Source organism: Psittacula echo (assembly GCF_963264785.1).
Source record: "Psittacula echo genome assembly, chromosome: 4".
NCBI classification, from domain to species: Eukaryota; Metazoa; Chordata; class Aves; order Psittaciformes; family Psittacidae; genus Psittacula; species Psittacula echo.
The window spans coordinates 65,048,763-65,074,358 of record NC_137738.1 but is presented as its reverse complement, the minus strand read 5'-3'; the positions used below and the strand labels follow the sequence as shown (position 1 = coordinate 65,074,358).

General features: G+C 42.4%; 1 protein-coding gene across 1 annotated transcript; it reads right to left on the bottom strand.

Annotated features, from left to right (window-relative positions):
- Nucleotides 1–557: 557 nt before the first annotated feature.
- Nucleotides 558–15,768, bottom strand: CCNC (cyclin C). The gene is made up of 12 exons (XM_080616146.1): nt 15,674–15,768; nt 14,886–14,992; nt 11,180–11,264; nt 10,867–10,936; nt 9,335–9,386; nt 7,647–7,702; nt 6,364–6,399; nt 4,760–4,851; nt 3,964–4,031; nt 3,750–3,829; nt 1,462–1,580; nt 558–789 (listed from the first exon to the last, which is right to left on the bottom strand). The coding sequence occupies exons 1-12, from the start codon at nt 15,703–15,705 to the stop codon at nt 735–737; spliced, it is 852 nt and encodes a 283-aa protein (XP_080472272.1). The 5' UTR covers nt 15,706–15,768; the 3' UTR covers nt 558–734.
- Between the last annotated feature and the right edge of the window lie 9,828 nt (nt 15,769–25,596).

Below are 25,596 nucleotides of genomic sequence, written 5' to 3'. Positions count from 1 at the left end.
TCGTAACACTTGAAATGTTTAAGAAAACTGCAGAATCACTATACATATTGCACTTCTCTGGTCAGCTGGGGTACTATGCTTCATGGCAAAAACACCCTCCAAGTATATCTACTGAGTAAAACAGCTTTCTTCTAATCAAAAAAACAAAGAAAAAAGAACTGAATTTCTTTCCTGCAGCTTTCATTAAAACTGTAACAATATTCTTTGCTGGCTTTGTTTCTGAAGGATTGCTGTGTTGTTACTGAATCTACATTGATTGTTTAAAAAAAATCAACAGAACTCAGGGTAATGAATAAATTTAACATACAGGGCACTATCTTCCCTCAGTCACAAACAAAATGAAGACAACACAAGTCATTAACACAGTTACACTTAGGCTTCAGGTTACTGTCGCTTTAAAAATAGTTCACTTCCATGACAAGTTACAACTTCCTCAAAGCAAACAAACCAAATAATGACCTACTTGTTTTGAGTGGATGGTGTTAACCTTTTGCAGCTTGGTTTAATGTTTGATTCCTTACACTGAAAAATCTTAGTACATCTGCTCCAGCGTCAGAGAAAATGATGCAGTTTTAGAGAAAAAGCTTTCAAAATGCTTGACACAAACAAGCTATTTATTCTTCAAGTTCTTTGTCAAAGATGTTACTAAAACCTTCTGTCCATTTCATGAACACAGGAAAGATCCCAGGGTGTCTTGAGTCAAAGTGGTCCATAAAGAAATTCTTTGGAATGTCTTAAGATTGGCTATAGCTAGAGTTCTGGCTACCATTTGGACCCTGTTCTCCTTCACTGTTTGGAAGGAAAAAAAAAAAAAAGTCTTCAAAAAGAAGCATCATATTACATTTTTGGTTTTTTGTTGTTTTGGGCTTTTTTTAATAATTAAAAATACAGTATTTTGAAAGTAGTAAAAACCTTTTGAAGGAAAATACTTCCAATATATACACAAATAGGTTAAGATATTTGGCTCAGTTTCATTAAAAACACAAATGTTATTCTCCACATGCATAAATAACTTCAGTCTATTTATTTGAAGAATAATTTCAATATATCCCCACGCAGCTGCCTGCTGAATCCAATTCTGAAGTCAGCATGTCAAAGTTCACATTACGTAAGCATGTGCACAGGAATCGTCATGTACAGATATTTAAGCAGTGATATTTAATCACAGTAATTAAATACGACATCAAGCAGGCCTAGTTCCAACAGATCTGGCCCAGCATGGAGCCTCACACTGCGGTTCTTTACATCTGCTAAGTTGTATTGATTATATTCTAATCACATTAATGCCCTCCATTAAACAATGTATTCTGCTTCTCACTAGTTCCTGAACAATTAGACTGGCAGTTTGTAATAGAAAGGTCTGCACCATAAAAACGTAACACTACACCCGAAATTAAATATCAACTCATTCTGAATATTCCAATTTTTCCATGTGAAAGGCGTATTAAGGAATTACAGTACCTGTTTGGAGGTGGTTTTGGTTTAGGCATTTTACTAAGAATAGTAGCCATCTCTTTCCTCTCATCAAAGTTCTTCCACTGCTCATACAGCTTCAGAATAACCCTGATTATTTCTAAAATCTGATTAAAAAGAAAAGAGATCCTAAGGTCAGACACAATAATGATTTTATCTTTGCCATAGTCAGTTTAAGTGTGCAATTAATTAAACATGCCCTTAACTGAAATTAAGCAGCACAATTTTCATATTATAAACAGAGATGTCTCATATTTAATCTGGGCTCGCAATCAACCATTTTTATAATTAGGTTTTGATTTAATTTTGAAAGGAAGCCTGAACACAATACTTTCCCTCCCATTCAACTGTATATACCACTTGTCCCCTGCAAGCTAAACAGCTTTTTATTTATTTATTTGCAACTACTGCCACAGCTTACAACTGTGCTACAGGGAAAATGCAGACACCTGGCAGCATGACTGCAGCTAGATGACAATGGATTACTAATACAATAACTAATGGCTAGAAATGTTCTATACATATCACAGGCACAGCACAGGAAAAACAAAAAGCCCAAAACCACAAGACATTGGTCTTAATTCTCTCCTTCCAAGAAATAAAGAGTCCAGGAGTGTCTGAATCCTTCTTATTCTTAGAATATTCTTTCTTATTATTTTATATACATATAGTAAGAATAGTTGGAATTTCATATTCCATTTCTGGAACTGTAAGCATTCTCTACCAGTTTGGACATTTTCTATCTACTGAACCTCAACTACCTTTATTTCCTATTAAATTTCTAATGCAATATTCTGTATAAAAGGTGGACAATGTTCAGTCCGTAATTTGATGAATTATTCTCTAATTCAATAAAGTCGACTTCTTTCATAGAATCATAGAATAGTTAGGGTTGGAAAGGACCTTAAGATCATCTGGTTCCAACCCCCCTGCCATGGGCAGGGACACCTCCCACTAAACCATGCCACCCAAGGCTTTGTCCAACCTGGCCTTGAAGGATCACCTCCTTCAACCTGCTGGTCATGCTCCTTTTGATGCAGCCCAGGATATGGCTAGCTTTCTGAGCTGCGAGCTCACACTGCCGGCCCATGTTAAGTTTCTCATTGAAAAATCTTTTTAATACATGGACTTTGATTCTATATCCTTGAAACAAAAGTCACAGTTGGCTAAAAGGTCCATAGTGTTAATGTTAAAAAAAAATCATGCTTAGATTGTATCACTGGCATGAGAACCATGACATGTAAATATTAAAACATGTTCAGTACCAAGCTTATGGTAACCTTATCTCTCAAATGTAGGCTGGTTCTCCTCTGCTGCCAATTTATTGTCATTCTGCTTTTATATGCATGACAGCATAATTCACAGAGTGCCTGATGCAGCTGAGCATCCACACTGTGCTTAAATATGAAGACAAATCCTGGAATAAAAATGCAATGCCAGGATACCATCAGTGGGCTAAAGGGCAATACTGAGGGCACAGAGGGCAATGGTGTGTTTCATCCGTAATACTCTATTTAATTCCAGACAGTTTCAAAAAAGGAAGACTGAAAAATATGTGCCAAGTGAAATAGTGTGATAAGGAGCATGAGTGCTAAGCAAGCTCCAGCTTGCTTGCTGGAGCTAAACAAAGATTAAATAAATCAGCCTAAAAACTGAGAGGAACTAGTGGAGATGAACATTCTTACTGGTATGAGAACAACTGCGCTTTGGAACCTGATAAAATTTAAGAAGCGGATTATTTGACACAGATTTTCAATAGCAGGAACTCAACCGAATAATCTTGGCGTTCCTCTATTTAACATTGACTGACATCATGGTCCTGGTCATCCTGAAAGTGTTAAGCACATTCTACACTCTGCTATTCTATGCACAATTATAGGGAGAAAATGAGAACAGTATGCAGGCATGATGCTGAAAGGTGAATCAGAAAATCACATACACTAGAATTTAAATGTCAAACTCATGCTGGCAATCTTGGATGATGAAAACCACAGGGAATTCATTTTCTGGAAAAAAAAAACTGCAAAGGATATGGGGTTTGTATTTCCATCTGAAAAACAGCAACACTTGCAACGGTTCTGTCCTCACTTTCAGAGCAGGGTGATAACCAAATGACCTGACATTGTCTCTCTCCCTGAGAGATGCACCTAATTTCAACAGTACCTAACATGTGATCACTGAATGAAGTTCAAATCAGTACCACAGACATGTAAAACAGTAGTTTTATAACCATGACTACTATTTCTGGTCAGTCCACAACAGGTGGCAGGAATTACCTTTTCCATATCAACAGACAGCTCAGCAAACCATTGCCTTGCATCCTTCTGCTGGACAACACAGGCCACATGTAGGCAAGCTGCAAAGATCAGGTGACACGGATATTGAACAAAGATCCACTCTTTATATGGTTAGAAACATTCTATGTTTTATAAACAGCACATGGAATACATCCATTTAAACATGGCAAGAGATATTACTTCTGTTACTTACCTAGAGCTATCATGAAAGGAGGGTACAGCAGACAAAGATCAGTTCTATATGTGTCATTCACTATCCTCCTGTGCAAGAAAGAACTTGTAAGTATTGCCCTATTCACCTTTAGACTATATGATTTCAAAAACGGCTGTCAGTTTATACATATTTTGCCAGTTCCTCAGATGGTAGAAGTTGTGAGGCTGCAAGGCAAAACAGCAAAGGGAAGAGATCTCTTCCCTTGTAAAAAAACTAAACCCTTTCACTTTTTTCCTTGTAATCACAGCAGAAGTCTATTCGGAAGCACTATTATAGTACCATAAATATCTTTCTGCGGAGGGTGCTAACATACACCGTAAAATAATTATCCATATTTCACAAATAAACAAGAGCAAGCGTAAAAGTAGTACTTTCACTCTTTCTGTACTTGAGAAATAGTTCAAGATTGAGAGTTCTGCTAACACAGCTGAAAGCCCCTATATACTGCTTTACCTTCTATTACAAGATACAGCAGAAAGCCCACATTGATAGAAAAAGATTACCTCTAGTCATAGTCACCATTCTGTAGCATAAAAAACTGTGCTATTAGATCTAGTCTAAAAATAAAAATTAGACCTCAGTGAAGTAAAATCATTTCAGGGCTAAAGACAGAATAAGCTATGTCAGGGACATATCCTGCACAGGTTAACTAGGGCACCCCTCATATTCAAATACAGCTAAGCCTGCTTTTGCTTAACCACCTTTGAAACATAGCTGTTAAATACTTGCTTTCTTGCTGCAAGGAAGCACTATTGTTAATCACTGTCTTCATTACCATGCGAGAGGTAGCAGCATGTCTTCTTGGCCCATATCTTGTACATATTGGAGCAAAGGTCTATAAGGATGATATACTATCAAACAGCAGTCCTAGGAAAAATGTCAACGGGATGAAAGTTAGGTTACAATGCAGAACATGTTGTCAGTTCATATTAAAACCATCTGGTTAACAAGTCAATTACTGATTATTTTTTTAAGTAGCATTCTGACACCTAACCCTGTTCTAATGAGGGCAGAGCTCTCTCTAGAATACTATTACATAGCATGGTTGCCAGTCCGTCAACATCTTTCCCCTAAGAGACAGAGAAAGCCACATCTGCAGCACACTGAAACCTCATTTGCTTAGAAACCCATAATTCCCACTTGGAAATACAAAACACTGCCAGAAAACAGTCTGTCGCTAAATACCATACATGGAAAGCATGCCAAAATAATTGACACTGGTTTGGAAAGAAAGAAACGAAAGAAAAAAAATCCACTGCTCTCAAATCCCCTCTTTTCAGGCCCAGGTTGGTGTAAACAAGAAAGAGTAACCCTCTCACAGAAAGCAGCCAACTATATACTGAAGGAATACTATAGGGAAAAGCCACGTTAAGTTACATGTGCTGAACACTGAAGTGAGACAGTTATTGCACATACTATATATTACATAGCATACTGGAAAAACTAAGTTAATTCCCAAAATCTAACTTCTTGTAAACGCAGTTATTTGTGTAAAAGTCATGTATTCAAAACTCAAGAGTTACTGCCATGTACAGCAGAGGTATCTAGCACTAAATCTAAACAGGTTATCTATAAAGGGGTTATAACAACTCTAGGCACAAACAAAAACTTTTGATACAGCTTCCTCTGTGTCCTGTTCCCAAAACATATCCTTTCCTGGTTGCTGCCTGACTCGCTAGACTCCTCCCTGGCTTCTCTCTCCTCTCCTCTGCATTTGCACTTGAGCAGAACCACTCTAGTAGAGCAAGCTTGCTGCCTATAGACAGAAACTGAGCACCACGTTATCTAAGCCCCCTAAGAAGCCTGGGCTGCATCCTTTCAGCTGCCCTAGAAAATGCAGGAAACATAGCTCCAGGTTCTTCCAGGCAAGAAGAAAAAGGCATAGAAAGAATACAATTCTTCATGCTTTTGACAGTCCATTCATCTGGGGAAATAAGGATGCTGACATCCTTGTCTCTGCAGCAGGACTTATATACAGTTACCTTTCTTTTAAAAACAGAAACAGTTCTGGAAACAATTTTCATGTTACCCTTCCTAACAGTGCCCTAACCACTGGGATGCAAAGCCAAAGGTGATCCTCCTGGCCCCACTGCTCCCACAATATGCCCTCTTTCTGTTAAGTCCAGCTTCAACACAAGGAAGTGAGAACGCCCTCACTCAGCTTAGATGACAGCACAGTAATTATGGTATTCTGCTGGAAATGTAAATGCTAGACCTGCATGGACATAATTCTAAAATTGGAGGGGTGAGGAAAGAAGACAGCATAACGCATATTTCATAGCACAAAATTCAAAATATTCACCAGTAAAAAGTAAACTGAGGCAACAGTAAAAAAAAAAAAAATTAAAAAAAGCAAGCCACCAGAAAACCCCCACTTACCATTAATTCTAAGAGATAGAATTCACATTCTAGTATCTGCAAAGAAGTAAAATCACAGTTAAACAGCAGCATGTTTCAGACAGCAGAATTAACCACCATCCAGAATTTCAACACACATTTCCAACAGTCCTAAATGCATTTCACCTGAAGCTACAAAACCAAATAAAAATCAAACTACCATTAGCAATTTCCTTACCAGCATTGTAACTTAACTCCAGCCGTAATAACAATGCATTTAAGCATTTTGGATCAACTTTACTGGGAGAGACTACCTAATTCGCAGTACTCATCTGATTTGTTCCAGCACTTTGCAGTAACGAATTGTTTCCAGTGTATTAACAATTAACAGCAACAGAGAAATCCTTTTGTAGAATTAAAGCCTCTTCACCAGACCGCTAACATGCCAAATGGCCTTTTAAAGTATTTTCAGATTTAATTTCACATTTAATGTTCTGTCCAATTGTAGTAATTAAATCAGCTCTTAATTTTCCACAGAGATGGTGACATATTAGTGGTAACAAAGAAAAGATTGCTTTGGCTATAGGAAAGCAATATTCCCAAATATATTTCCATTTGCCTTTATCTCTAAAATAGCAGTGCAGTTTTACTGTGAAGACTTAGGTATTTTATATTCTTGATATATCATTTGGCTTTCTAGACTGGGTGAAAAGCCAGCCAACAAAAAAATAGTATTTGTCACAGTTGATCTAAAAATAATTAGATCTGGTTTAACCTTCACAATACTCCAGCACAGGTCAAAACTGGTTTCAAGAAAAAATGACAAAAATTCTTAACATTGTGGCCAAGAATGCCTTGAAAACCACTGATAAACCTAAATTTTAAGGCATAAATAAATTTATTTTTCAAAAGCCATTACATTTTACAGCAAAACCAGAACTGCTTTCTGTAAGCCAACTGCTCCTTTGTGCAAGCTTGGAAGCATCCCAGGTGCAAGGGCTATTTACTTTCCCTGCAGCAATGTATTTGTAAACAAGAACATTCAAAAAAGAGCTCTAAAAATCTTTCTTATCATCATACTACATTACCATTTCAGTAATATATATATATCATTCCTGTCAACAATTTAAGGAAAGGAGGTTATATAATATTTATGACTTTTAAAAGGCGACTTTGCCAAAAATCTATCAGAAACTCATTATGAGCAACCTGACATATGAGTACGAAAATATTTCTTTCTTAGAATTTAAAAGATAAGATTTCCCGCTACAATTATCTGTCTTTTAATTTATTTGATCAAGCTGTATTTTAAACAAAATACTTACATGGTTCATCCTATAAGGAAACTCCTTCGGAAAGGCGTACGAAAACCTAGTTTTCACTACCGTAAAGAAAAATCAGTATGTTAAATATTATGTAATTAACACTTTTATTTGTTTTCCTTTCTGTTACTTCATATGTATATAGCCCTTCACATCCATTAGGCAGCACAACTACTTGCAGTACAAAAGGTTTTTATTTGAAGGAGAAAAGTTAAGTTATAAGATTCAAGATCCTCAAAGAGAAAGAGAAATACACCTGAAACGTAGATCTGCACAGGTACTCAGCCAGACACTTGTCTGCTGCTTTGGGCATTATTAAATCTTCTGATTAACCAACAACAACTAGCTTATGGTCACTTAACTTTCCATGAGTTATCATTCACAGAGCTATCAGCCTACTGATGTCACTCCGAATCTGATGATCCCTTCAGGATCTCATTTCCAACACTAAATCCAAATGAGATTTTCATGTGGTGTTTTTTTACACAGGCTTGATCCTCCAGCATTCAAGATTTTAAATGACACCACGGTCTCCACTTCCATGAAATGCAGAGTATTTCAGGGCAGGCAGAGCTTCTAGGTCTGAAGGAATAACTGGGAGGAAAATCTGCTATGGGATTCTGACACAGGATTTTCAGAAACAGCACAGCTCAGGACCAGATGTCCAAGTAAAATCAGCTACTGCATATTTACCAAAATCCATCTTTCTCATTGATTCATCAAAACTGCCACATAGATCTGTGCTTTGAGATGCTACTGAGGTAAAAAACAGCAACTCTTACTGCTAAATCCAGTACTGGTCTTAGTTATGCTGGCACTGAAGATGCGTTTCAGTCCCTGGTGGTGGAACTGTCATATGGCCAGCCCCATGGACTGATATACTTACTGCATGTGGAGGCTACAGATACAGCCAGTCACCTGTCCCCTCAATGGCTAAGAGGGATTTCAAAAGCACTGACCTACATTTTGAAGACCACAGCCAGGAATTGTCTATTGAGAGCAGCTGGACCTTCTGGGTCAAATTATAATATTCAGTTAAGGAAGCCATCACTTTAAGAACTTGATGGATACGATGCAAGTTACAGGAACTGGGAAATATAAGGCGAGTGGAAAAGATAGAGAATTAAGTAACTACAGTGTGATTTTATTGCATTTATTTGTGAACAATATATAGGTTATAAAATGTACTTTTATAAATATCATGTGCAAAGACTAATTTTATGATGGGGTTGGGGGGAAAAAAGGATTAAAAAAACCCCAAGGAGGTATACAGCCTTCCAATAATTCTGAAAACAGGTACTTCCATTAAGCCATCTCTTTTATAAAGCAGAAAAATAAAGCCCTAAGTTTCCAATTCTACCTTTTGAGTAGTTCAGAATTCAATTTACTACTTGAGACTGTTTATAAACCTCAGTAGTTTATTACTTTGGTTTTGTTTATGCTTGGCATAAGTTCCAATCAGAATCAACCAAAACTAGTACAGAAAGGACCTATCTGTTTCTGTATTTAGAAACAGAAGTTATTTATTCTAAATGGCTTTAACTGGCTCCTAGAAGTCAACACACAAGCCCCACCAAAACATGATAGAAAGACACCTTTTAACAGCAAGCAAACATAAAAACCCACAAAGAAAATGTCAGATTTCCCTATAGAGGTACCTAAACAGTGTAATGTAAATCACTGATACTTACATACAGAAGTAGCAGCAGAAATCAACCTTGTATTTGAAACAACACCAAATTCCTGAATAAAAAGAATGATAAATGATGTGAACCCCCTGAAACACTACATACTCACACTGTTTTCAAATTAAAATAATAGCTTCTTAATAAACTGGGCTTCTTTTATGCAGTACTTCTTTCCCCCCACACACCCCTTTTTCTTTCGTTTTAAGGTGAAGAGGGTCAACTCTTAGGTAAAGAGTTTTTTTCATCAGTTAGTTACTTTGTTGTTTGAGTTGTGAGGAACAGTAAACATTTATGAAAGGAACTAAAGCCACAAAAGCTCAGTTTGCTACCACTCCACATATAAAATAGACAAGAGGGCTTCAAGAAAGTATAGTGGTTTTCCTTAACCCACTTGGGAGAAAAAACTGCCTTTAGGAACCTATCTTTAACTACCCTTTTTATTATGTTTCCATGAAGCCTTAGCTCCTCTGCTGAGACAGTCAGCAAGCTGAAAATTTTCTGTATATGCTGTTCTTCCAGAGAAGTGTATAGCTGAAACATTACTGCTAAAGATGCCCTCTAAAATTGCAGAAACTTTAGCATAGGGAGGGCTGCACAGACTTCTAGTATTCGTTCTAAAATATAAGGTACATGTATATATATATATACTCTATGTCTGTACCTTCTTAAAGGCTTAAAATACTCTCTCCAATACTCTTCCAAACACTGAAAGGTATCACAGTATTTGTACAGACAACAGCACCACATGCAGACACTGGTTTAGCAGGACTGCTTCTACTATCACTAGGTATTTGAGTTCCCCCTGTAAAATTCATTTGCACTGACATAGCACAAATCGGCCACTGTGATTATTTTTTTTTCCATTACGTAGACACTTCTCAAACAGCTGAAAAATTTCCTGCATTACAGAGGATTAAGAGCAGTGCCCAGCTGATGCTAACTCTAGGCCACATTCAAAGTGGACTTCTAATGGTAGAGGCACGGAGCCTTCTCAACACTAATGGATCAGTTGCTTACAATAGTTTCTCAAAGATGACGTATGAGCTACAATATACTTTTAATACAAGTAATGAAAGTGTGGTAAACTCTGAGAATCCCTGACTATATGTAGGGAAAATATATGAAAGGGAAAAGGGTAATTAGGAAAAAATTTCAAATTAGGTTTTCAAGTCTGAGTAAACATAAATAAGGAAAAACACACCAGAAAGGAGACACTGCACAATTTGAGATATTTGAGTATGTAAATATGTAAACACTGTATCACAGTGAAACAGCCATTTAAAATACTCCTTCCAATTTTCAGAGGTCCTTCAGGGTTAGTAGTTCAGACAAAACTGAAAGATCAAATATTAAATAACATGTTTGAAGGCCTTCTCCATCTCCTTTTCTCAAATGCTATAGAAATCTATATAAAAAAAAGAGAGAAGGTTTCAAACCCCAAAGCATGAAGAATGACAAAAAATTTACAAGTTCTAAACGTTTTCTCTCTCTCATACATCACATAATTTACATTAAAAAATCGTAATACTTCATACCTCTACTTTGGATGCCAAAAACACACACGTAGGAGCCATTAATACTGGATCTATACTTTTTAGGGAATATCTGAAATGTTATAACAAAATTATAATATGTTGTTTCATACACGTAGAACGATTAATCTATTAAGAGCACCACACTTCCTTTTGAAAAAGCAAAGCTTAAGTTAACTTTATTAGCATAAAAGTTTTATACCATCCAGAAAACAAACGTGGCACTGGTTTTAATACAGAACTGCATTTTAAAAGGGCTACCAAAATGTGCCTAGCAAATGTTTTATTCTTGTACCATCATAGTAAACAGTCCTACCTGGCATAGAATCTCTTGAAGTAGACTGTAGCAGTGGCAATAACTTGTTGTCTTAATTTAAGATGTTCACCTAAAGCCTGGATAACTTAAAAAAAAAAAATGAACAGAAGCTTGAGTTGAGTTTTTACAACAACTTGACACCAAATAGCACAGGATCTCAACACATGACTAGTTCTGGGGATGCTAAGGAGCAGCTGCAGTCTTCTGCCCCAGTTCAGATACGTAGTTCTGGTGAAATAACGCGTTCCTGTAAACCTACAGACCTGCAGCTGAAGAAGCAGCACTGCATCCTGAAGCCTGTGGACACCTTTGAAAAGGGAAAAGTAACTTCATTGTGTACAAAGTCAGTTATGATCTTTAAGAAGATGACAACACAAATCTCAGAGGGGTAAAGCTTGAGTATTCCATTTTAGAGCAAAACAAAATCAAGCACTTAAAATATAAGTCTACGGCTTTTCAGTGCCATGCAAAATGATGTTTTGGGTTCTGTTTTGGGCTTTTTTTCAAACAACTAAAGCTGCCAACACAAACATGGTCATTAAATTTGGCAGAGACAGCAGGTGTTAAAAAAATGACATATTTAGTCCAGGGAGAGGGGGTGGGAGACCAGAGGAAGCAGTCAGCTGCTCCATCACAGTGGTCCTCTGCCAGTTGGCCAAGAAACAACCCTGGTGTCATCTGTGCAGGTAGCTCTTGTTTGGCCTCCCAGGCAAAGGAAAGGTGCCAAGCAAATTAGATGCATCAAGCTGAGATTAAGTGCAGTGGTTGGATACAGAGAATGGCACAGTGAAACATAAGGTTATTACTTGTTATTTTTCCCATACTTCCTTGCAGCCATTATTCTGTACAAGGCTTGGCTATGTTTCTCAGACACTACTTAAGCACTCAAGTCCAGGTTTTTTTCCCTATGCTCTTATCCCATATCCCTTGGGAACAGTCAGGCTACACCCTACTCTCACTTCTAATGAGCATCACAGCATTTTAAACCACGCAAATATCAAGGGCATTGTTGGCTAGAAAAGGGTGGAAGGTAGGAGATAAAGGAGAAAACCACCCTGAACAGCATGGATGATTGACAACTTTTTTCCTCCCACAGGAAAAGGTAATTAATTTGATACCCACTATAATTACCCAAAGCAACATTAAGTCCCTGTCCATGTCACATCACTCCTTTCCTAAATAGAAGAATGCCAAATTGAGCCTGGCTTGCCAGTGTGTCCTGGGTTCAGCAGTAGCAGTCATTTTTCTCGTTCTTAGTAGCTGGTGACAGTAGGACAAGCAATACTGCCAGAAAGGAGGTTAAGCCTGGTATGCAGTACCTCTACAAATATTAAAATATTTATCTGCATACCTTGGGAGGTCTGAAAGGATTTTTTCCTTTGATTAAACCATGGGGCTGCAAAGCTGCCCTGCTACCAGAGCATCAGGAAAAAATCAAATATGCAGATAAACAGAATTCTCCAAATATGTTTCTTACTCCCATGGGATTTTCAGGAATGGTTAGGCCATCTGCTGTCAGAGAAAAATCAAGTGTGGTTTAGGGAAAAAAATGGACAAGAGCTTAGAGAGACTTAATGAAATGGAAGCATGTATATGTTGGGAAAAAGTCCAATACTTGTAATTAATTTTTAAATTATTTTAAAAGAAACTACTGGATTACTTATTCCCTTTTGTTTACAACACAAGTGGTTTCAGCGGGAAGTTAATAAAAATTATTTAAAATCTGAATATCTTGAGTAGCCCGCAACACAAACATTACAGCTTCTGCCTTAAACCACAAAGGGAAATCAATTAATGTGCTTTTCAACCAAAAACTCTACTAAGACTTGGTGATCCAAAGAAAGAAATCAACATCAGTTTCCCTTTTTGAACTATTTTAGAAGATGATAGTTTTCCTTCTTTAAAGTATTAACATTCTGAATAGTTGTGCATGGCCATACAATCAGTTGGTCATCTATTGTACTTGTTTTCCAAACAGAAGGCAGCAGGAAACTGCCTCTCTCCAGGCAATTTTTTGCTTGCTTTAGGTAACAACCATGTCTTGGACAGACACACTGTGAATGTGACAAGCCATGCCTAAGACTCATATCCCTACTCAGGTAATGCAAGAAGTAGGAGAGAAGAGGGGGAGGCTCTATGAACCCAAAGCAGGGTCCTATTCAGAGGCAGGTGTTGATAATACAACATATATCAAGGGTGTGAAGAAGGCAAGCTCTGCCTGAGGTGCCACCAGTGCACAGCAGCCCCTGTTCATCCTCCCTGTGACAGTGGCTCACTTTGCTACCAAAGGGGTGAAAGCCCAGCACCACTCTCCTCCATGGCAGGCTGTGTTCACGAATGCACAAAGGAGATGATGGCAGAGCTGTCCTCCAGCTGCTGCAGGTTGCACACTGTATCTTCAGGGGAGGCAAGGAGTGCCAATAAAAAGAAGCCTGAGAACCACAAACTGAAACCAACTTGTCTACCTTATAAACTTCTGTTTACTCAAGAAAAATATTGAAGTGAAACATTTTTAAAAGCCTATTTTGTAATTGAAATTAATGCTGGTGAAAATTAGCATAGAAATACAGTTTTAGAAATACCAGTACTCCATCTTCTCTTTTTGCGTTATGAAGCTATAACACTTTGTTTCAAACTCAAGGAATTTCAGGAATTGATCAAATAGGTAAATCATTACTAGCTTGATTTCCTGGTGCTGTGTAAGTGATAACACAGATGTATCCACAGCAATCAGATTTGCAGCAGACACCATTATTACAAAAATAGCTATACTAAGAGAGAAGCTGGGACAAGTATCTTTCACAGATACCATTCCAGCACTGACATAACATCTTTCAGCAGCCTTGGGAAAGTCACTTCTCTGTCTCCAGCCCAGCTAGATAGCATTCTCTACTTTAAAAGACTACAGTGAAAAAATATTTAAGCAGCTGTCTGCAAACAAACTGCTCCTTTGCAATATCCTTGCTTAGGGAGTGGTTTGTTTGGGGTTTTTTTAATGCTGAACTATTGCACAGAAAAGAGTTTAAGTGCCTGCGTAATCAGAAATGCTCTAGCACAACGGTTCATATGGTTAAATACTTTGCAGGACCAAGTAAGACTTAGATAACTTCACAGGCAAGCCCCAGACACTGTGGGAGAACAGGCTGCCTGCCAACAGCTCTTGGAAACTTACAGGCAACGTGAGAGCCACCCAGTGCTAGGGAATGAGTCACAAGGCAAGACACAGGCTGTGGTGCAAGTTTCAAGGAACGTAACTGAGCACTAGCAACAAGTTCCAAGCTTTGCTCTTCAACAGGACTGCACAGATGAGACAAAACACCACTGCTTAATGGCCCACCAAAAGCCCGGTCTGAGTATTATTGTTTACATTAAGCCCTTACTATACTAGCTTAGCAGGTTCTCCTTGCTTCTCCTTTTTGGTTAAGAACCTCTTGAAAATAAGAAAATGTACTAAATGTACAAATGTGATTTGTCCCGTGACACATTAAAACATTGTATGTGCAGCTAGCTTGCCCGTAGGTTCTCCTGAATTAATACCACGAACAAATGCCAATGTTATTGATATTCTAGTTCTTTGTCAAAACAGGTTGTAAAAGTATATGTAATATCATAATGAAAACATTACATTCTCTAGGCAATTCAAACTTGCATTTAGATGTGGCAGACAACAAATTTTACTGCAGAAATAAAAATAAAACAGTTTTACCATTAGTAAAAAATATCTGTAGCTTCCAATATTCTTCTTCAGTCAGAAATTTCAAGTCTTTCTGGCGTTCCTTCAATAGATCTTGTTTATCCAAAATCCATTGTAAACTAAAGGGAGATAAAATAATGTCAGCAACTCTTTGCCAAGATTACACCGTTTACTATATAAACAGATTACAGATGGAGGCTCAGGTCTGAAGAGCTAGTGACCTTTAACCAAGCCACATAAAATCCTCTCAAGCCAGCGTTCTCTACAGGTTTTCACAGACACGAAAAAGCACTATCTAGCAAGGACCAGGATTAGCCTTTACCTACAGCAAACTAAACTGCCTTTACAGACCTTACACACTGACACTTACTAGCAAGCTTTAAGTTACATATAGCACTTCACAAGCACCCATTTAAACCTCGACGTGCTCACCACGAGGTGTTTTAATGCAGCCCGGCCTGGGTGCCCCGCCGCCGAGAGAAAATATACCCCACCGCAGGGACCACGGCTGCCTGCCTCGGCCGCCCGAGACCCGGTCACGGCCCCGGGACGCGACGCCTTTCCCGGAGAGCCCGGACACTTTGAAAACGCGGCCACTGCAGCTGGGCTCCCAGTAGGGCTCCGCGCCGAGCAGGCCCGGCCGCCGCCAGGACCCGCGGCCCAGCGCCGCGCCGCGCCCCTCGCCCCCGCTGGGCCTCCGGCAGAGCCCTGCCCCGCGCCCCCAGCCCGGCAATGAATGGACAAAGAGCGGCGGTGGCCCGCAGCCCCCCCCGCCCGTCCCCCGCGGCCGCGGCACCCACTAGTGCGAGCTCTGCCAGAAGTTCCCGGCCATGGGGAGCGGAGCTCAGGAGCGGGAGGAGGCGCCCGGGCCCGCGATGCCCCGGCCCCGCCGCGCCAGCGCCGCCACCCCCGCGCCAGCAGCAGGAAGGAGGCGGCCGCCGCCACCGCCCCGCGCCCGCCGCCGCCGGCCGGCAACACGCGGCACGGGGGAACCGTTCCCCTGCGCGCGGGTTCCGCCGACCCCGGCAGGCCCAGCTGAGGCAGTCAGGCCCCCGAAGCGCGGCCACCCGCTGCAGTGGTGGGAGCGAAGGCACCACGCACGCACGGAGCACACACCGGGCTGCCGCGCGTCCCGCCAGGGCTTTCCCGCGCCGTGCCCGCTTCATACAGACTCGAACCGTTTCGGGACCATCCCGTTCCAACCCCTGCCACGGGCAGGCACACCTTCCACTACACCAGGTTGCTCAAAGCCCCTTCCGACCTGGCCTTGAACACTGCCAGGGATGGGGCAGCCACAACTTCTTTGGGCAACCTGTGCCAGTGCCTCACCACCCTCATAGTGAAGAACTACTTCGTTATGTTCAGTCTCAAACTGCCCTATTTCAGTGGAAAGCTGGTGCTGTCTAAATTCAGTACCAGTCCTCTCCCACCAAGGTCCCAGCTGCAACTGGGACTTACTTGTCTTCCACTGTATCTACCTCACTTAAATTTGTCTTGCCCATTCCCAAGGTTCCAGGGCTCAGCTTGCTCCACGCTGGAATTTCCAATGGAGATAGTCTCCTGAGGTAATTTTATTTAGCATCTAACAGGAAGAACGCAGGCGTGAGCCCTTTGCAACTTTCTTTTCATGCTCTTCCTTGTGGCAGCATACAGAACACTCACAGCTCTCAACTTCTGATGGGATCTGAGATCCGTGTATTGCCAGGAAGGGTGCATCAAGGCAGGCGCTGTGGGTCTGCTACCTGCACTGCCACTGGAATGCAGCGATCCCATCAGGATGAGCATGGAGGGAGGAGAGGATGGATGGTGCCTTCATTTCTTCAAGCAGAACTGTTGCTAGGGGAAGTGCAGCAAGATCAGTAAAAACGGATATGTTTTAAAAGTCTGAAGGAGTCTAGCTGAATACTATCCATCACCTCCCAGGTCAGCAGGTCTGCCTGGCATTTAGCAGAGCTGGGAGTGCTCAGCCACTGAGGGACCCTGGGCAAGGCTGCTGGGACTGATGTGGTTAGAGGCCAAGTGTCCACACTCCTATCACATGCTGGCTAACCCCCACTCCATATTTAGGGAGAGCACTCATTAATGCAGTTTGGCAGCATGTAGCAGTGTCTGACAGCCTTGGGGGGCTGAGATGGGCTCCCGGGCCATGAGAAGCGTGAGGTGAGCCCCAGGGGGTGGGCAGGGATGCCCAGGAGTGTGAGTGTCCTTGGAGCCCTGGCGCGTGGTGCTGGTGTGTGGTGTGCCAGCATGGATGCAGTAAAAGGGACGTCTTTGTTTCATGAGATGTAGTATTTCACCCAAGCATGTTTGCATTAAAGCTGCTGTCTAAGTCATTAAGTTTTGCAGTTTATTGCCTCAGCTTTCCAGAATAGTTTCTTGATTTAGAATCAGTCATAGAATCAACTAGGTTGCAAAAGATCTTTAAGATCATCAAGTCCAACCATTAAATTGGATTAATTAACCATTAATTTGCTAATTAACCAAGAATATTAAAAAGGTGAAACTCTTGGGGTCTTGAAGGCAAGCTTGACCTGTGTGCACTGGAGCCAGAAGTCACATTCATCCGTTCCTCTCCACTGTCCTCTACATGCACTGTATATGAAAGTAGTGGATTGAGTAAGTCAGTCCACTGGGTATATTTCCCATTTCCACACCTTCTACTGCAAAATCAACAGGCTAGTTGTCTACCCCTAATGAGGACCCTACTGTGGCATAACCAAGATTGGGGGATTATTTCCTTTCACACCCAGAGACATACATGTGTGGTCTCACCCAGATGAGTGCATACGCATCCCTCCTGCAAGCCCAGTTTTCAGGGCTGAATGCGGGCAGGAAAAGGAAGGCTGCCTGGACACAAGACAGGAAGACAGATAGACAACAGCTGGCAGCAGTTGTGGAAAGCTGCAGCCCTCATGGCCTCCCCCTTCCACCATGAACCCAGGCTGGGGCTCGGACCCACCCCTGCACCCGCACAAGTCAGCAGATTTCCTTTCAGCAATCATGGTGATAGCAAAAAGCACTCTGACAGGGTATATCCTTGGCAAGGTGAAATAACTCCTGGTATATCCTGCTGGGAAGGTTGTGCTTGGTGCTAGTGGATATCAAGACCTGTGAGCAGATGAGGACTACTTTTTGCATGGTCTGACAAAACTTATTTGTTCTGGAATTTAAGTATGCCTCACCCATCTGCAAACAGCGTATCGTGCAAAAAGCAGCCTGCTTGCTTCTTAGGGATTCCCCTCACAGTGGGAAAACTCCCTCCACTGCTGCCCATCACCTCAAACATCTCTCTCAGCTTCATCAGTCTGAACTAAGGGGCTGTCCCCAGAGCCAGAAGTAAATATCCTGCAAGGCAGCCAACCCCACCATCACCAATAAGCAAGGAAATGGCTTCATTCAGCAAAATTTAACATAGGAACTTTCTACATACTTGAAGAGAGGAGAGAGGAGGAGAGGAGAGGGAAGAGAAGTATTGCTACCCTTGGATCCAGTGACATGTCACTGATCCTCTTCACCCAGGGTATCATTGATATCATCAGAGGGAGCTCTCCCTCTGACTGTAGACATGCCCTTTTACGTTCATGTTCTTTGGGGTGTTATCCATCATTTGCATATGAAGCATGGAGAGGTGTTAATATGATAATGACGGGTGTAGATTAGTGAACAGGAGCAGTGTCCCTCATATGGTGGTGTCAGCTATTTGACTCCCTCCACTTGAGTCCTCCTCTGAGGTAAGCATTTTTCACATTCCTGCGAAGGCCCATCAGCTTTGAACAAAGGGATCTGAACAGTCCTATCTACTCAGTATGGAGAGCCAACATCCTTGCTTCTTTAAGCTCAAGGCCTCCCATGGTCAAATGCAAATGGTGCCTGAAACAAGCTCAGTTTCCTGTCTCTGACTCTCACTACGGAATGTAAGTGGTGTTTGAGACAAGCTCAATCTCCAGGCTCTCACAGAAGCTCAAGGGAGACGTTATTGATCTCTACAGCTACCTGAAAGGAGGTTGTAATTAGGTGGGATTGGTCTCTTCTCCCAAGTAGCAAGTAATAGAACAAGAGGAAGTGGCTTCAGGTTGCATCAGGAGGTTTAGATTGGATATTTGGAAAAATACGTTCACCAAAAGGTTTTTCAAGCATTGGAACAGGCTTCTGGAGTCACCATCCCTAGAGGTATTTAAAAGATGTGTAGATGTGTAGCTTAGTGACATGGTTTAGTGGTGGACTTGGCAGTGATGGGTTAATGGCTGGACTCAATGATCTCAAAGGTATTTTCCAACCAAAACAATTCTGAGATCCTGCGCTACAGTGTGGCAGGAAATAATTAGTAGGGACCGAGCAGGAGACGTAACACAACCATGATAAATACCACTGCTCCACTGCACACTGGGCACAGGGGACAGCTTTGCTTGCCCTGCACCTGACAACATATGGGCTGTCTAATGCTGCTGGAACGGGAGCACTTGGCATCACAGGGTCTTGCCAGCCTTGCTCCCAGACTGTCCTTTTCCCAACAGGACAGGCCTCGCATTGCATGACCCCATTTCACAGCACTGCTGCAGATCACACTAGTACCAGAGTTATGAAGGAAGAAACACTCCCTGCCCCACACACATACAGAGAAGCGAAAGCCTCTGGGATATGCATTGCCCTGCTCAGCCACCCTCCTGGTGCCCTACAAAGGGACATCCTCCCATGCTGGAGATCCTTCCTGTGCCACAGCACCCAAGGGGCTCCCAGTGCTTTGAGGGGTCCTTCCAGCCCAGCAGCATCCCTTGAGCAAAAGGGCAAAGGCTTGTCTTGACTGCAGCATGCTGGGAATGCCCATTGCCAGGCCAGAAGTCCTGCAGCTGGTGTGGAGCTGTGGAGCCATGTGCATTTTCCCATGTTTCTTAGAGGATGTGGATACTGCTGGGGCTCCATCTCCCTGGAGGCTCAGCTGGAAGGTGAGCCTGGCGAGGGCATGGCGGGGGGCAGACTGGCAGAGCTTTTTCCCGTTGACATTGCTTTACAGCCTTTCTTTTCCAGAAGCAGTGCTGAGGATTGCTTTATTTACCATGTCCTCTCTGTATGCTTCTGTCAAAACAGGCAAACAAAGATTTCATGAAGAAGATGTGCAGTGCTGCTGTGTGTGCCAATGTCTCCTGCTCAGCATTGGGCCTGGCTGCTGCTCTGAGGGACATCCAGATATGGGATGAAAAAATTGCAGCCAAGAACCTGCAGGTAAAATTATACTTCGTTGTATTTGTGAGATGAAATTATCTGTCAGCTCTCACTGATCTCTTCCCTCGCTGCCCCCCTGATAAAACCTGTCACAAACATATTGAATGTACTTAGTAGTGCTTCGCTACATATAAATTTACACAGGATAGTTTGACAGATTCTTTTTTTCTTACAAAATAAATGCTTCTTTCAATCCACATGTCATAAATAGCATTTAAAATGATGGAAAGATGATGCATGTTCCTCCTCATGGGTCCTCCACCACTGTTCCAAATACAATATTTCCTTTATCCCCTTCCCTTAGTTGCACACAAAAAAATAGTCTCTGCTAATACTCTCAGGTTTTTTACATGTTTACGTATTCATCTAATAACTGAAAACAGTGCGTATCTTCTCACAGACCTGACAATAGGCATTCCTGTTTGCTCTCTTCTGTTTAATATCCCCTCAGGAAATGAATGAGTGGTACAAAACCAGATTTCCTGACTTTAATCAAGCTTTCACAAAACATGCCAAGAATGTGAGACGTTTCAGGGAAGGAACAGGGAACAGAAATCTAAGTGGAATTGAAAACCCCTTCCAGCTTATGTTATGTCACTTCTAATGGAAGCCTTTGTTATGATTTCACTAAGATAGGTAATGTGACAGTTGTCTGATATTTTTCCCAATAATGGTGGTCTTTTAGGCTATATTTTGCAACGGAGGAGGTGGATTGGAGGAGTGGTGACTCTGGATGTGACCGCATGTCAAACCAGTACGGAGTATCCACAAATAATGTTTATACATATGAAATAAAAATTCAGCTGCTCAGTCATGCACATATCTGAACATAAGGATCCTGTTGTTCTTGAGTGACAATTTCAGGGGCAAAGGATTTATATTGGAGAATATTTTATTTGAAGCACCCTCCCCCCAATGCACACACAAAAGACTCTTGCAAAGGCAACCATTTAATATTATACATAGAAGACATTCAGGATAATTTCATTAGATGAGGGAACAACTTTCAAATAATGAGAGTCCAGTTTACAACATGAGGATAAATGAGAAGAGAAGAAGGTGTTACTAAAAGCATCAGCTCTGTTGTGAGAACTCCTTGATGAGGGTAGCTGGTCCAGAAAGATGCTCTCAGCCACCTCCTACCAACTTGCACAATTCTAAAAAACGCCAGTATTCCCACACAGTAGGAATCTCAAAGGGTTTCCTTTCTGGGTTACATTTAACCCCACCTCCTCTCAGTAAAACAACAGGAACATATGCAGGATATAGTATCAAATCAGTGTTGTGTTGGTTTGATTTTTTATTATATATTTTCTTGTCTGGTCAGCTGTTGGTGCATCCTCCATCCCCAAGGCTCAGGGGTTCCGTGCCTTTTCAGAGAGTGACCAGCGGTAAGGCTGGATCCTGAGCAGCATACTCAAGCTGAGATGGGGATTAAAGTGTCCTTCAAGCCGTGTAGATCAACCTGCAGCCCAGACACCGGATGGCACTTCTCTGGCAAGTGGCCCATCAGGGAGGGCTTTCCTTCCTGAAAAGACCATGTTCACAGGATGAAATGCAGGTCCCCGAAAAGGTATTTGGGGATTACTCCCTTTCCCTCTCCACAGCCCAGCGCTGAGCAGAGACCCGGCTTCTCCTTCCCCTGTGTTGATGCTGCAAAGGGCGGGGTGGCTGCTCTGGGCACAGGAGGAGGTGACCGGAGGTCTCTAAGGTAGCCTGCACCTCGCAGGAGAGTTTACCTCCCTCAAACCTTCAGTTAAACAAACACTAAGCGGTTGTGGGCGGTGAAAGGCGTCCTGAGAAGTTAGGAGGCTGACCAAGGCTGCTCCCCAGCCCAGGGCTGCCTGCCGCTCACCTCTGGGTGCCTCGGGGAACCCTCTGCACCCTAAACGCCTTCTGGAGAAAGCGAGTCTGTCCCGATGGTGTCGGGGTTTGCACTGAGCTCTTGGCCCTTCTGAAACAACGGAAAGGATGCTGCAGTAAAATGGAACCGGGTTGCGGTCCTCCCGCCGGACCACGGGAATGTCCCAGTACCACCCCAGGCTTGCAAGGGGGCTTTGCCCACCTTTGGCCCACCTGCCTGGGACTTCTCCTTCCTTTCTTGCTATCCCTCCAGGTTTTCATTCAGGAATCTGCGTTTGCCCCTCGGGAGAGGAGCTCTTGCGCCTCTAGCCCGAGCCGCCCGTGTGTACAAACCTGTTGTGCCGCTTTTCCTAGCTCAAATAAAATGAGAAACACGTATTTGCTTATTTGACTCGGTCTCGTGGGACCTCGGGAGCCGGGTATTCTGCACGGCTTCACGAAGGTACCGGGTAACCTTGAAGCAAGCCGGTAGGCGGCCAGTAGGTTGCCGCTCTTGGCCCGAGGAGAAGCCGCGTTTCTGCGCAAGCCCTGATATTACCGGAGAAAAAATGAGCGGAGAAGCGGGTTAATTAGTTGCATCTTTGACGGATCACGCTTGAGAGGCTTTTCCAAGGGGAGGCTTTGCTGCCTCGCTCGATCTGGCAGCAAACTGTTTCTCCCCAGCCCATAAGCTGAGGAGGTGTTTGTGTCTGAAACTAAGCGAGGCAAAAACTATATAACCGAGGAGAGAAAATAAATCACTGCAGCGTTGTGTATTTCCGCGTCTATATTCTCCCGGACTGGTTTCAAGCATACGCACATCTGTACGCACATCTTTCCCACCCAGCTTTACCGGCTCCCAAAGGGAGTTTGGGAAACTGCCGTCTTCTCTCCTCGGGTTACAATCGCCTCCGACACAACCGGCCCTTGGGCCGGGCCGGTTGGGCAGCGGGACCAGGGTGCCCCGGCAGCACCCCTCAGCCGCTTCTCGCAAGCTTCTCCTCCAGCGGACAGGCTGCGAGCAGAGCGCCGGGAGGCGGGTATTGACAGGGACTGAAGGACTGGGAGAGCCGGGCTCACTGTGACCCCGGGCACAAGGGGCCGGGTGACAGCCTCAGGTGCGCTGTGACGAATATGCGGATATTTCCCCTCCTGTGAACTCATCCCAGGGAACAGGCATACTTTTGCTCTCTCGGAATTAAAAAACCAAACAGGTTTGGGGGTTTGTTCCCTTTCGTTCTTTTTTTTTTTTTTTTAATTTTCTTTTTTCTTTTCTTCTTTCCCCTCCCCCCTTTTTTTCTTATTCTGTTTTTCATTGTTTTTATATTTTTCCTTTCTCCTTTTTTCTTTCTTTCTTCATTTTCCTTATTTTTTCTTTTTTGTGGGCTTTATTTTATTATTTCCTTTTTCTCTTCCTTTTTCTTCTTTCTTTCTTTCTTCTTCTTTTTTTTTTTTTTTTAATCTTCTTCCCCCTCCCCAAGGTAAAGCAGTGGTGGAAAAGAGACGCCCCTGCTGTAGGACGAGGCTGTCCTTTCTCAAATAAAAACTACCCAAGGTTGTGGGGTCTTCCGACGGGGCGGGCAGTGCATCAGCGCTCAGCTTGCAAGCCAGGATGGGGAGAAGGGGTGCAGGCATCTTGGCCCAGCCCAGTACTGGGGGATGCGGGCAAGTCGGGGACTGGCCTGGGTCTCAAATTCCAGACAAAAAGCTGTCTGGAAGGCTCATAAGGGATGAATGGGAATCAAGTATTCCCTTCATATGGGGTTATGTTTGTGGAGGGTCCAATCCCGCAGCCATCTGAGAGCAGTTTCTGTACCTGGGGATGAACTCTGAAGCCCCGGAGGCTGTTGAAACCTCTCCTAAGCGGTAGCTGAATGTGCGCACTCGATTTTTTTCTTCAAATACCTCGGAACACATTGTGTTTAAACACAATGGCGGTAAGCGACCTTCCTCAGGCAGAAATACCTGTACGGTAGGCATCATAATTTAGCTTTAAAACCAGTGACTTAAAAACAGGGGTTCGCTTGACCCTGAATACTTTGAGCTCAGCTTAATTCAAATCCGATTTCAAGAAGAGCTCATTCTACAAAAAATTTAAGGAGCTCAGTTTATTAAAAACACGTCCCTGCCCAATACCATGCCGTGCTGGAAAAATTCAGATAAATAGAATTTTTCTTCCTAGTTTTGGAAGAGCTAACCCTTCTATATGTGTGTGCCCCAGGTGTACCCTTATTTTTACGTGTGAGAGACATAGAGACAGAAACTTTGAGGTTAATCTGTCTTCTTGTAAAACGTATATTTGAATATTTAGACTGAAAGATGATGGCACTGTGGAAGCTGAGGGCAGCAGTCCACAGGCGATCGGGCAAAAAGATTGAATAATTTTATTTAGATTTTATTTTAATAGCACAAAAAAAGAATAGAAAGAACAACGTTAAATCTACAGGCTGTAAACGAAAAATTATTTCCGACAGATGACACCTACAAGTTCCTTTGGTTTTGTAACTCCGAAGCTGTCAAAAATGATGCATATTTCAGCATCAAAATATGCAATGCCGAAATAGAAAAGGAAAAGGGCTGTACTTCGTGGCATACTTTACGAGAAGTCCTAGATAATGTGGGTTTATCCTCCGTTATTCTGCATAGCTAAACCTTTCCTGAAATACTAAATTTAGAAAAATTTAAATAATTTCTATTCTTTAAATACCTGAATACTTTCTTGTTTCAGATATGCATAGAAAAACTGAAAAAAAAAAGAAGAAAAAAGAAGTCAAACCACAGGAACCAGAGAAGACCTTTCAGTTTGTCAGGTTCATTAATTAGAGAGCTGCACATACTAGAAGAAGCTGCGTTTTGTTGCCCTGCCTGCTGCCCCCACCAACGATTTCACCATGAGGGGATGTTTACCGGAGTGTAACGAACAGTTTCTGATGGCTCCATTTTTGCTAAAGTTCTTTCTTTCTTTTTTTTTTTTTTCTTGCTGATAGTCTTATCTTGAAAAGCATAAAATGCTGAAACCCTTCATCAGCATTATAGTCGCTCATTAGGAAGTCAGCTCTCTTACAGCCCTTTCTCCCACTTGCTGGCAAAGCCCATCTCTGTCTCTCCATTTACAGCATTACCAGCCAGGCAGCAAGCTCTGCCCCGCTCTTTGGTGCCAATGCAGAGAGGGCTCTTCCTTCCAGCAGCTACCATGTTTTTTATACTTTTATCTCTTCCGTGCCAATGGTTTATTTCCCTGCCTCTCCTCACATCAAGTGATGGATTCAGTGGGAGCCTAACAGGGGAAATCTGAGTCCTTTTCACCTGCCGACTCCTGAACCCAAAGCAGAGGGAGCGGGTCAGTGCCTTTCCTCCGCCATGCGCTGCCCCTCACTCCCATCCCAATACCTGTGGCACCTACTTCTCCCGAGGTCTTTGGCCTCCACCTATGAGCCACCCCTCCCTCCATCTGAAGCACCCCTCCACAGGAAGCACCCTTCCATAAGCTCCAGCCACGGCGCTGTACTATAACACTGCCCCTCGAGGAGAAGATTTACAGAAACTGCGTGCCTCATTTTGCAGCTGTAACCCTCCTGTAATCAACAGGGCTGATTTTAAGAGATGAGCTCCCCTGTCAGCTCTTGTGGAAAACGCAACAAATTTACTCTCTGTATAAAGA